The sequence below is a fragment of the Culicoides brevitarsis genome, chromosome 3 (assembly GCF_036172545.1).
Source record: "Culicoides brevitarsis isolate CSIRO-B50_1 chromosome 3, AGI_CSIRO_Cbre_v1, whole genome shotgun sequence".
Classification (NCBI taxonomy): Eukaryota; Metazoa; Arthropoda; class Insecta; order Diptera; family Ceratopogonidae; genus Culicoides; species Culicoides brevitarsis.
Window position 1 is genome coordinate 30,554,786 of NC_087087.1, and position 11,278 is coordinate 30,566,063.

At 29.3% G+C, this 11,278-nt stretch overlaps 4 protein-coding genes across 5 annotated transcripts; 2 read left to right on the plus strand and 2 right to left on the minus strand.

Annotated features, from left to right (window-relative positions):
• The first annotated feature begins 3 nt into the window (after positions 1-3).
• Positions 4-703, plus strand: LOC134834161 (small ribosomal subunit protein bS18m). Of its 2 annotated transcripts, none has more exons than XM_063848730.1 (2): positions 4-160; positions 226-703. In XM_063848730.1, the coding sequence occupies exons 1-2, from the start codon at positions 116-118 to the stop codon at positions 607-609; spliced, it is 429 nt and encodes a 142-aa protein (XP_063704800.1). In that variant the 5' UTR covers positions 4-115; the 3' UTR covers positions 610-703. The 2 variants fall into 2 exon arrangements, with proteins under 2 accessions (XP_063704800.1, XP_063704799.1); XM_063848729.1 differs by having other exon boundaries at positions 217-701.
• Positions 704-1,827: 1,124 nt separating this feature from the next.
• Positions 1,828-3,237, plus strand: LOC134834833 (uncharacterized). The gene is made up of 4 exons (XM_063849622.1): positions 1,828-1,983; positions 2,046-2,238; positions 2,863-3,006; positions 3,069-3,237. Exons 1-4 carry the CDS (start codon positions 1,884-1,886, stop codon positions 3,235-3,237), a joined length of 606 nt encoding a protein of 201 aa, XP_063705692.1. The 5' UTR covers positions 1,828-1,883.
• A 131-nt stretch (positions 3,238-3,368) lies between these two features.
• Positions 3,369-5,742, minus strand: LOC134834832 (probable galactose-1-phosphate uridylyltransferase). The gene is made up of 6 exons (XM_063849621.1): positions 5,491-5,742; positions 5,293-5,428; positions 5,054-5,237; positions 4,937-4,992; positions 4,354-4,878; positions 3,369-3,508 (listed from the first exon to the last, which is right to left on the minus strand). Exons 1-6 carry the CDS (start codon positions 5,513-5,515, stop codon positions 3,376-3,378), a joined length of 1,059 nt encoding a protein of 352 aa, XP_063705691.1. The 5' UTR covers positions 5,516-5,742; the 3' UTR covers positions 3,369-3,375.
• A 3,235-nt stretch (positions 5,743-8,977) lies between these two features.
• LOC134833625 (UDP-N-acetylhexosamine pyrophosphorylase-like protein 1) lies at positions 8,978-11,146 on the minus strand. Its single transcript, XM_063848004.1, has one exon. It carries the CDS (start codon positions 10,863-10,865, stop codon positions 9,414-9,416), a length of 1,452 nt encoding a protein of 483 aa, XP_063704074.1. The 5' UTR covers positions 10,866-11,146; the 3' UTR covers positions 8,978-9,413.
• Positions 11,147-11,278: the final 132 nt, after the last annotated feature.

An 11,278-nucleotide genomic window follows, 5' to 3' on the forward strand; every position in this document is an offset into this window, starting at 1 on the left:
GTACTAAAACGTCAAATAGCGAGAAATGTCAAAGCACATGCAAAATTAAAATTGAATAACACTGAAAATTTAATTTTTTCAAGTTTTGCAGCTGAATTCAATACAAAAATCCATCATGAATGCATTAAAACTGCTCCAAAATGGCTTAAGGGCACGAAATGTGAGTAAAAATTCCTCAACACTCCTTAAAAAATTTCAATTTTCCTAATTTTTTAGGTTTTTAAGCCAATGTTGATACCAAGACCTGCAATTTCACGTCTTTACAGTACAGAAAAGACCCCGACGACGTCGGAGAAGGACCCAGATATGCCAATTTCGATGGAAAATCCCTTCGAAAAGGAAAAGAAAATTTGTATTCTCTGTAAATTCAACATTGAACCGGATTACAAGAACGTGCGGTTACTTTCCCAGTTCCAAAGTCCCTATACGGGACGCATTTATGGCAGACACATTACCGGTTTGTGCAAAAAACGACAAGAACAGGTCGAAAATGCGATCCAAAAGTCCCTGAATGCCGGATTAATGCCTTCGTATCACAAACAAGTGCAATTTGTGAAGGATCCGCAACTGTTTAATGCCCAAAGACCCTTAAAACCACACAAATATTAAAAATTAGGAGCTTTTAGTAGACAAAAAATAATAAAAAAATTAAATTTTAATAAAGTTTCAATAATTTAATGCGAAAAAATTGGCTAGAAAAGGCGAAAAATCACAGTTTTAGTCGAATTGCTCGAGTTCGCGGCGATATTTGTAGATTTCATGAGGGATTTCCAGGTGATCCAATATCCAACCGATATCCAAAGGCGGATCTTTAGTCGCTGACAGCTCCTGTAACGCGAGTATTCCGGTTTCGGTCCATTTTTTGATCAAAATCGACGTTTGTTCGTTCGATTTTTTCAAATTTCGGAGCGTTTCTGCCAGTTTTTGCTTCGTTTCGAGCTCTTTTTTGAGATTTTCCATTGAAAAGTCTTCAAATTCTTCGTTATCATCTTCATCGCTGGAGCTTCCGGTTAAATCAAATATTTTGTGGAAGGTAACAATCTTCTCCTCGTCAGTTAATTTTTGCCTTTTGGGAGTTGAGGTCGCTTCGATCAAGTCACTTCTTCGTTTTCGTAGCTCCTGATGCCGATCGGGAGTGATTGTCAACGAAAGTCGATACTTTTTTCGAAGTTTTTCGGATTTTTCGCTGTTTGAAGGTATTTTTTGAGCTGGAGTGACGTCGATTTGGAGATTTTCTTTGACAGTTTCGTCAATTTTTGTTGAATTTACGACAGATTCGTCATCAAAAACGCTTTCTATGGGCCCCGACGAGCCATTTGAGCCTTGTGACGAACACAAATCCACAAAATCCGGCAAGTTTTTTGGTTTTTCCTTCGCTATCGGGGATGCAAGAGGACTTGGAAGCTCATTTTTCACCAATTCAACGTTAATTTCGAGGAGATCTTCATTTTTTGTGGGAGTTTGTGCCTTATTTTGTTGTCGCAAGAGGTTCACGGGACTCAATCTGCCGATTTTTCGACCTAAAACGGGCTTTTTTGGCGTAATTTTTGTCGTTTTCCACGATTTTTGAGAATATTTCTTGCTGGAATCGGTTAATTTGCGCTCGGATGACTCGATGTTACCCTTAACCGGTGTCTTTTCTGCCGCAATTGGACTGTTGAGGTTGCGACTTTTGTTTAATCTGGACAATCCGACTCTTCTGGCAGTTCCTGACTTGTTCAGATGCGGAGTTTCGCTCATTTTTTCATCTGTAATTTAATTTTTTGTTACAGAAAATGAGCTTTTCACGTCTGGAGCGGACAAATTTTGTACTAAAAATGTAAACAAACAAAAAGAGGGTCGAATTGAATTTTTGTCTTGAATCAAAAATTCGGAAAAAAATTATGTCGCAATTTAAACAAACAGTGAATAAGGCCTTAAAACCCTACACAAGACCTCTGGCGGAAGTAGATCATCAAAATTCGGTCGATTTGATGCTGCAACGTAAGAATTTTCGATTAAAAAATAATTTTTGACAATTTTTTGATTAATTTCTTATCTTTTAGTGCTGGAATTCTACATCACGAACGGTTTTTGCTCGGAAGACAAGATAGACAAAGCAATAACTCTCGCCCCGGACTCACAGGAATATTTTCATGAGGCTCTTGCAGGTCTTGTGTTACTCTGTAAGCTTTATCTTCGTTCACCGAAGGGATTTGTTAAACTACCCGAACTGCAGGAAGTGGTTAAAGACACAAAGTATTGAGAAATTTTAATCAAAAATGTATTTTTTTAATTTATTTAAAAATTAATTTTAATTAATTAAAATTATTTTTAATTAAAAATTTAATTCAAATTTAAAAAATTTTTAATTTAAATTAAATTTTAAATTTTATTAATTAAATAAAATAATTAAAATTAATTTAAAATTTATTGAAAAATAAATAATTAATTAAAAATAATTTTTTAAAAAATAAATAATAATTAAATTTAATTTAATTAAATTAATTATTTTTTTTAATTAAATTTTAATTTTTAAATTTTTAAAATAATTAATTTAGATTAAATTTAATTTTAGTTAAATTAAAAAAATTAATAATAATTAATTTAGAATTTTATTTAAATTAAATTATTTATTATTCAAAATTAAAATTATTTAAATTTTTATTTTAAATTAATTTAAATTATTTAATTAAAATTTAATTTAATTTAAATTAGTATTTTTTATTTTTTTTTTATTTTTATATTTTTTTTTTATTTTAAAATATCTAATTTAAATTATTGAAAATTAACTGATAATTAAATTAAATTAAATTTAATCTTAATTAATTATTTTAAATTAATTTAATTGAATTTAAATGAAATTTTTAATTAAATTTTTAGACTGAAACCAGAATTCATCGACATTGTAGTGCAAAAATTCATTGAATTAAAGGAAAACTCGAACGTCTCAAGCATCGAGAGACCCATTAGACTGACGGCGCCTAAAAAATTCACCTACCGGATCAACATTACCAATTTAATAAAGTAAATTTCTACATTTTTTTCTTAAAAAATTCACTAAAAAAATATTTTTCTTTGAATTTCAGACAAAAAAGCATCAACCAATGCACAATTGTACTCCAAATAACTCTTGAAAACGGAAAAGTCGAGACTTTTGTGATGTCAATCGCAATGTTCCATAAGTTACGATTCCAAGTTGCCTCTGCCTTGAAGGCGATACACAATTTAGAGGGACGTGCCTCGATGAAAATTTGAAAAATAAAAAAAAATCTTTAATTCTAGTTCTAAATTTTCTATTTTCTAACATTTAACGGCGACACATTTAAAGCATTTGAAGAGATTTTATGGAAAAAATCAAAAATTTTAGAAGATTTTTGTATTGAAGTGAGATTTTTAGAGAACTTCGCTGTAATGACGACGTCCATCGACTTGGCGCAAACGATCGGCAGCCTGTTCCGGAGTCAAATCGCGTTGAGATTGGCACAAAAGTTCGAATCCAACCATGAATTTGCGAACAGTTGCGGATCTAAAATTGAAAATTAAATAATTTTTGGTTAAATTTCGAAAAATTTATTAAAAAATTGTTCAAAAATTTAAATTTTAAAAAATTTTTCTTTTGTGAAATTTAAAATTGTAAAAAAATCATAAATTATTTGAAAATTTTTTATTAATTAATTATTCAAGAATTTAGATTTTTAGTTAAATTTTTATATTTGGAATTTTTTGATATTGAAAAAAAAATTGTTAAAGTTCTTTCCTACATTTTATAGAAAATTTTAATTTTTGAATTAAAAAAAAAATTTCAATTGCTCAAAAATTTAGATTTTTAAGCCAAATTTTCAGTTTCTAAAAAAAATAAATTTTATTTTTTTAATAAATTCCTAAAAATTGATCTTGATTTTAAAAAAATTTTGTTTTTAACAATTGAAAAAAAAATTTTTTTGAAAATTTTTAAAAATTTAAACTTTTAAGAAAAATATTCATTTCTAAGAAAAAAAATGAAAAAAAATTTTTGAAAAATTCTTAAAAAATTCTCATAAATTTAGTTTTCAAACACTTCAAAATTATTGAAAAAAATTTTTTAAATTTTTATTTCTGAGCAAATAAAAAAAAAGATAAAAACTCAAATTTTTTTTCAAAATTTAAAAAAAAATCTAAAAAAATTTGGTTTGACAAAATTTAGAATTGAAAAAATTAAAATAAAAATTATAAGTTGAAAATTTGAGCCATTTTAAATCAAACAATTGTTAAAATTCTCATTTTTGAGCAATAAAAAAAATATTTTTTTTAGAAAATTTTAAAATTTGCTCAAAAAATTGATAAAAAAAATTAAAAATTCTTAAAATTTTTCTAAAAATCTCCCTTTTTTACCTCAACAACGGCGGATAATAAATCCCATGCAAGGTCCAATGTTCCTGATTCTCCTTCAACTTTTCGCCTGTCGGTGCCCCGTGCCATCCCATGCTATACGGAAACGAGCATTTGAACAAATTATCGTACTTTGTCGTCAATTCCTTGATCACGACAGCCAAATTATTAATTTGTCCCGTAGTCAAATCCGAAATCCGCTTGTTACTATTCCGCGAAATGATCATCGTCTCAAAAGGCCACGTTGCCCAAAATGGCACAACGACAAGCCAATCCGGGTTTTCGATGACAATTCGTTCCTTCTTCTCGACTTCGCGCGCCACATAGTCATCCAAAAGGGGCCGTTTGTGTTCCTGGAAGTACGCCAACAACCGTTCGTGCTTCACAAGTGGCTCCGAGGGGAAAAACGAACAAGCCCAGATCTGGCAATGCGGATGGGGATTCGAGCAACCCATGGCGGCGCCTTTATTTTCGAAAATTTGCACCCACGTGTAGATTTTTCCCAAACTATTGAACTCCGAGATCCATCTAAAAGCGCAAAAACGGATGAAAATGCGACGAAACGTGATATAAACAAAAAACTTACGCGTCAATCACGTTTCTTATCTCCTTCGGGGTCATCGTTGGCAACGTCTTATTTGACTTTGAACAGAAATTCTTTGTTCTCGTATTGAATTTTGACGAAAAAATTGAAAAAACTCACCTTTGGATGGAAACACATGACCCGACAAGTGCCTCGAGCGCCTCCCATTTGGAAAAGTGGCTCCGTATTTTGCGGCGGAAGCGGAACATCCTCCATCAATGCACTAAAATCGTTCGTAAAGACATAAACTGACTCATATTTGGGCGTTTTTTCGCCCGAGGATCGAATAACGCCGGGACACAACCTAAAAAAAAAATATTTTTATAAAAAAAAATCATTGAAAAAATTTTTTTTCTTACGGATTCGTTGGATCAAACTCGGGTAATTGATTTCTCTCGGGCTGTTCTTCTTGCCCAGACCACGGACGCTTCATGCGATGAGGACTCACAAGCACCCATTGCCCGGTCAAAGGGTTAAATCGGGTATGTTGATGCTCTAAAAACAAAAAAAAAATTAAAAATTTTTTAAAAACTTGTTTGAAAATTAAAATTTCTTACCAGTTGGAATGAATTTCTTCTCCATAATCGTCGCGATGTGCACGAAACGAGAGTCAAACTACAATTGACTTGATGCTTTTTAATTAATCGGCGTGTAAGTGAAGTAGTTTTGCGAGTACAGACTACTTTGTTTATTGCTGACCCACAACTGACATAATTTTTGCTTGATTGATGACTCGCAGATGCTGAACTTTATGTATCTCAGCCCTTTTTTCGCTCACAAACACACCTTTCGTGCCGTGCGGAAAGAGTTTATTTCGCCGCCGCACACCAATGACGACGAACCTTATCATCGTAATTCATTCACTTGTGTTGTTACTGATTGTTTGTATTGATATGAAATTGTAGTGAAATGAGAGATAAAAGTTTTTGTTTAGGAAAAATTTACTTGAGCGTATTTTTGATTTTTATTAATTTTTTTTTAACTTAATTTAAAGAAATTTTTAATGGATTTAAAGCAAATTTAAAAAAAAAAAATTTTTCGATTTTTTTTTAAATTTCAGAATTTTTAAAAATTATTATTTAAAAAAATGATTTTATTTAAAATTTAATAAAATAAAAAATTTTTTTTCAATAAGTCGACTTTTTTTGAACAATTTAGATCTAATTCTTCTTTAAAAAAAAATAATTAAACTTAAAAAATTATTTTTATTTTTTTAAACTAATTTATTAAAGAAATTTGAAACATTTTTCTTTAGAAGTGTAAATTTACGAAATTTTTTAATTTAATTATTTGAATATTTATTCATTACATTTTTTTTGTTAAATTTTTAGTCTTTTGACCGTCGTAAAAAAAATAAAAAAAAAATGTTAAAAATTATTAAAATTTTAAATTGAATAATTTATTTAATTTTCTTTTAATTATTTCCATTTTAATTTTTTTATAATTTAAAAAATTTTGATTTATTTTTTTAAACTATATATTTTAATTTATTTTTAATTTTTAAAAATATTTTTTTTAAATAATAATTTGATTTTTTTTTTTTATATTATTTTAATTTATTTTTAAATTAATTAATTTATTTCTAATAAAATTAATTAATTTTTTTTAAATTTATTTAATATTTTTATTTTATTTTAGAATTTTTATTAAAAAATAAATAATTAAATTAATTTTAATAATAATTAATTTAATTTAATTTTATTATTAATTAATTAATTTAATTTTTAAAAATTTTTTGATTAATTAATTTTCAACCCATTTTCTAAATATTTTAAATATTTTTTTTTTAAATAATTTGCTTAATTTTTCTTATAAATTAATTTAACAGACAGACAAAAAAAATTTTCAAAAAATTTCGAAATGAATTTAAAAAAATATTATTTATATCTCGCTGGCGTATAAAATATTTATTTACAAACAAAACAAACGAACATGATGATAACCAAGTGACTTTCTGTATTTGTATTAGATTCAACTTAGACGGATATGGCAATTATCGTATCGACACACCACTGTTCAAACAGCTACTACTTTCTCTAATAATTTTTTTTTATTTAATTAATTTTAATTGAAGTTTGCTACCGATTCAAGAAAACCTTTTTTTATAATTTAATTTATTTAAAATTATTAAAAAAAAAATTAAAAATTCTCTTAAAATTAATTTTGAAATTTTATTTGAGTTAACGCCTGGTTAATTGTTCAGAACAGCAATAAAAACCAGTTTTTCGATGAAACCTATGATCAAGCCCATATTTCTCATTAAAATAAAAAATTGAATGAAAAATAACGGTATCGTGTGTAAGTAACTGTAGTGCACGAATATACTTGCAATAACAAAGAAAAGAAGGCAAATAGTTATAAAATTTATTGTTCCAAGCAAATTTATTTACTCAAGTTTTTTTTTCATGACGACGTCAATTTATTTGAGAATTATGAAGAAATATGGTTGAGATATGTACCTCATCGTGCTCTGGAGGCAAGGCAAGAGGTGTGTTTCATGCAAAAAATTAATTATTTGTGAGTAAATGTCAAGACGTGATCGTTTGTTATTTTGAGCTTTCAACGAAATGTTACAAAAAAAATTGTTTAAAATTGTTTCATGGAGAGGAATTTTTAAAAGTTTTTAATAGAAGCAAATAAAATGTAAGCAAAATTTCGTTTAAAAATTTAAAATTTAAAAAATTCAAACAAATCTTAAGTTTTTTGACGTTTTTAACTTTTGGCGCCATTTTTAAGATCTTTTAAAAATTTTGTCAATTTTTTTGATTTATTTAATCTTTTAACACTCTTTTAAGATTTTTAGTACTTTCATGAATTCTTATTTAAATTTTTTTTTCAATATTCTTCATTACCAAATCTTGGCGCATCTTTTAAATTTTTCGCGCCATTTTTTTAATTTTCGCGCCTTTTTTGAGATCTTGCGTTTAATTGAGTTATATGCATCCAATTTACTATTTTTAGCTTTTTGTCAATAGAAACAAAGAAAAATTTATCATATACTTACTTTTATAGCTGAAATTCAATAAAAAAAAAAGTTAAAACCACAAAGTATTATTATTTTGTATCAATTTTATTAGATCTTATATATTGTCTTGTACTACAAAGGTAACAATTTCATACATAAAAATATATTTCACAATATCCAACATAAAAAAATTCAAATCATTTATTGGCTTCAATAACAGCATTATATTCACATTTATGCATGCCTAGCAACTCAACTCCCCGAAAAAAAAAACAAAACTTTACAAAACTCGTTTTTTTCTTGTTTTTCGGTTGTAAAGTGAGTTTTTTTTTATAAATTTTTATTTCTTTATTTATATTAAGTATACCTATCAACTATGCTTTTAAAGTTTAAAGGTCTTGTGGCAGAAACATGGCTACGATAATCTACAATAAATCAGGCGTTTTGGTTTTATTTATTTTTTTAAAAATATTTTAAGCAGACAGAACGAGGAAAAATTATTTTTAAATTTCAAAAATTTAAATTATTTATTTTTTTTATATTTTCGATTAATTTTAATTTAATTAATTATTTTATTTTCTATTTTAAATATTTTTTTTTTATAAATTTAATTGAATTTTCGAGCTGTTTCTTGTACAAAATTTTTTATATCAATACAAAAAATGACATTTTTTTAATTTGAAATTTAAATTAATTTTTAGATTTTTTTGATGTAATAAAAAAAATATTTAAAAATTTTGACTTATAAAAAAATAAAATAACCATAGAAAATTTTAATGTCAATTCAAAAATTCATCGTTAAAATTTAAAAACAAATTTATTAATTTTATTTTTTTTTTTTAAATTAATTTTTATGGCATTTCTTTGTGATGTAATATTTTAATTTATTATTTTTTTTGAAATTCAAAAAAATTTTAAATTAAAAAAAAAAAATTTAAATTAATTTTTAGATTTTTTCTTTGTGATGTATTTGAAACAAAAATAATTTTTTAAAAAATTTTCTTTTCAAAAAAAAAAAATTAATGTCAATTCAAAAAATGACAGTTACAAAATTTGAAAATCGCCTTTCGTTAATTCAAATAAAATTTTTATTTTTAATTATTTTGTGATGTAAAAAATTTTCCCTTATTGCAACAGCCTTTTTTTGCAAGAATTCCGCACGAATTCCAATTCAAAACTAATTTAGCAAAAAAAAAAAATTTTTTTGTGAACGGTTCATTTAATTTGAAGTATTTGCGCCGCGCCGAGGAAAGTAGCTTTGTGTTGGTTGGCATAGCCAATTTATAATTATATTATTATATTACAAATCTGATGCAACATTTTGAACAATAAATATGAATACATGCATGAGTTTAAAGGTATGCGCGTTACATAGTCAATCATCATAGTACGGTTACTTTTATTATATTGCATGAATTATTCATATTAAAAATATATCTCTTTATATTTACATAGTGTCTTTTTAGGTTTTTTTCGTTAAGATACAACGTCCAAGGTAAACTACTTTCATCATCATCACAGTTTGTGATGACCGTTGGTGTGTTCGTCGTCTTGTTTCAAGTGAATTGGCGCCTTAAAGACTTTTCCCTTGACAATTGCTTCGAGATTTTCGCCCTCGTACGACAGTAAAGGCGAAATTTCGACTTCATCGCCGATTATTTGGCCGCCAGCACGTTCAACGTAGGCTTTGTGGAGCTTAAAGATGTCTTTGCGAGCCGTCGAAGGACAATCCTTGCCCGCGCTATCGGCATTTTTGAGGGCACTGAATTCAACATCTCGCGGCACTTCAACCGTCACAAATTTCTCGGCGAATTCAAAGACATCAAAGACGAATTTTTCGATTTTTATCCCGTTCGGGGATGCTGGAGTGATTCGTTCCCCCGCTCCATTGACAAAGGGAATTTTTTTCTTCGCTACATGCAATTTTAGCTTTTGTTCGTATTCTTTGCCGATTTTATGGAGGAATGAAGCACTAAAGAAATGGTTGCAAATATTTCCCGCACTGAAAGTGAGTCGTCCATCGGGATTTCGCATTTCTGCGGTTTTTTCCGTAATTTCGCTGTACTCGACAACTTGATATTTGCCATCTACGATACAAACGACGCCAACTGCCTCATTCGGAGACGCCTTTTCGACGACTTTTGCCGCGCAATCGGCATTCTGCGACGCACAGTATCCGATAAAAATGGGATCAGCTACTTTAATTAAAATATTGTCAACACTGTGCGCATGCAGATACTCGACGCCCCGGTTCAAAATGTTGTCAAGCACCCCGCGGTCTCTCAGGGCGCGATAAAGTCCGCCATTTCCGTCGGGCGCGCGCGCAATCCGATGCTTGGCATCCATAATAATCTTGCCGTCGAACGTAAAACACGGCAAACTGCCCTGTTCGAACATGAAAATGTCACTTTTGTGCAGCCCAAAGTAGTTATTTTTACGGAAATACTCCATAGTCGGCTCCATCGTGTGTTCACTCGTCATAATGTACCACGAGACAATGCCCCGTTTGCCCGTTTCCTCGAAAGCCATTTGTTGCAAGCGTCGAATTCGCTCCGCCTGGATCTGAAAAAGGGTTTTTCCCGAAGGCAAACCCACGTTATACATGCCTTTTGGGTGCGAAAAGCCCAAACGCGTGCCCTGTCCGCCTGCCATCAACAAAACTCCGACTTTACTTTCGCTCACATGTCGCAAGCCCTCGCGACGATACATTTGCAACTTTTCTTCGCTCGTCCTGCTGATCGACATGTACTTCGATTCGGGTATCGGCTCCAAGCGATCATCTAACTTTGTGTTGTTGTCCGTTAACGAATGCGTGGCACGCTTGAAGAACGACTGAACTTCCTCCAAATTCAGTTCCTGGATGTCTTCGACCAGCGCGCTGCGTTCCTCGTTCGACAAGGCGTCCCAAAATTGCAACAAATGCTCCTGCCCGTAATTCGAGAGGCGTTCGCGGAGTGATTCAATCATCGTCGTGGCTGTTTAAACAACTGGCAATTCACAAACACAAATATAAAATGTCCGGCACACAATTTTTTTTTTATTATTTTATTATTATTTTTTTGTTTTTCTTAGATAAAAGACGAAAATGATCCGATCAGCTCGACGTGAGACGCTCGACTGAAGTTACGATGCCCGACGAAACATAACTTAACAAATTTTTTAACTTTTTTTCACTCTTTGGTGTACTACACGAAAAGGAAAGAAAAACATTTTTATTTATTTACAAAATTTGACGTATTCGTCTGTGTGGCTACGTGTCGTTGCTTAGGGGCTCATTCATTAACGATGTCAAAAAAATTTTTTTTTTTATTTTTAATTTTTTTTTCTTAATTTTTTAGAAAAAAAAAATATTTATAAAAAATTTTCTGAAAAAAAATTTT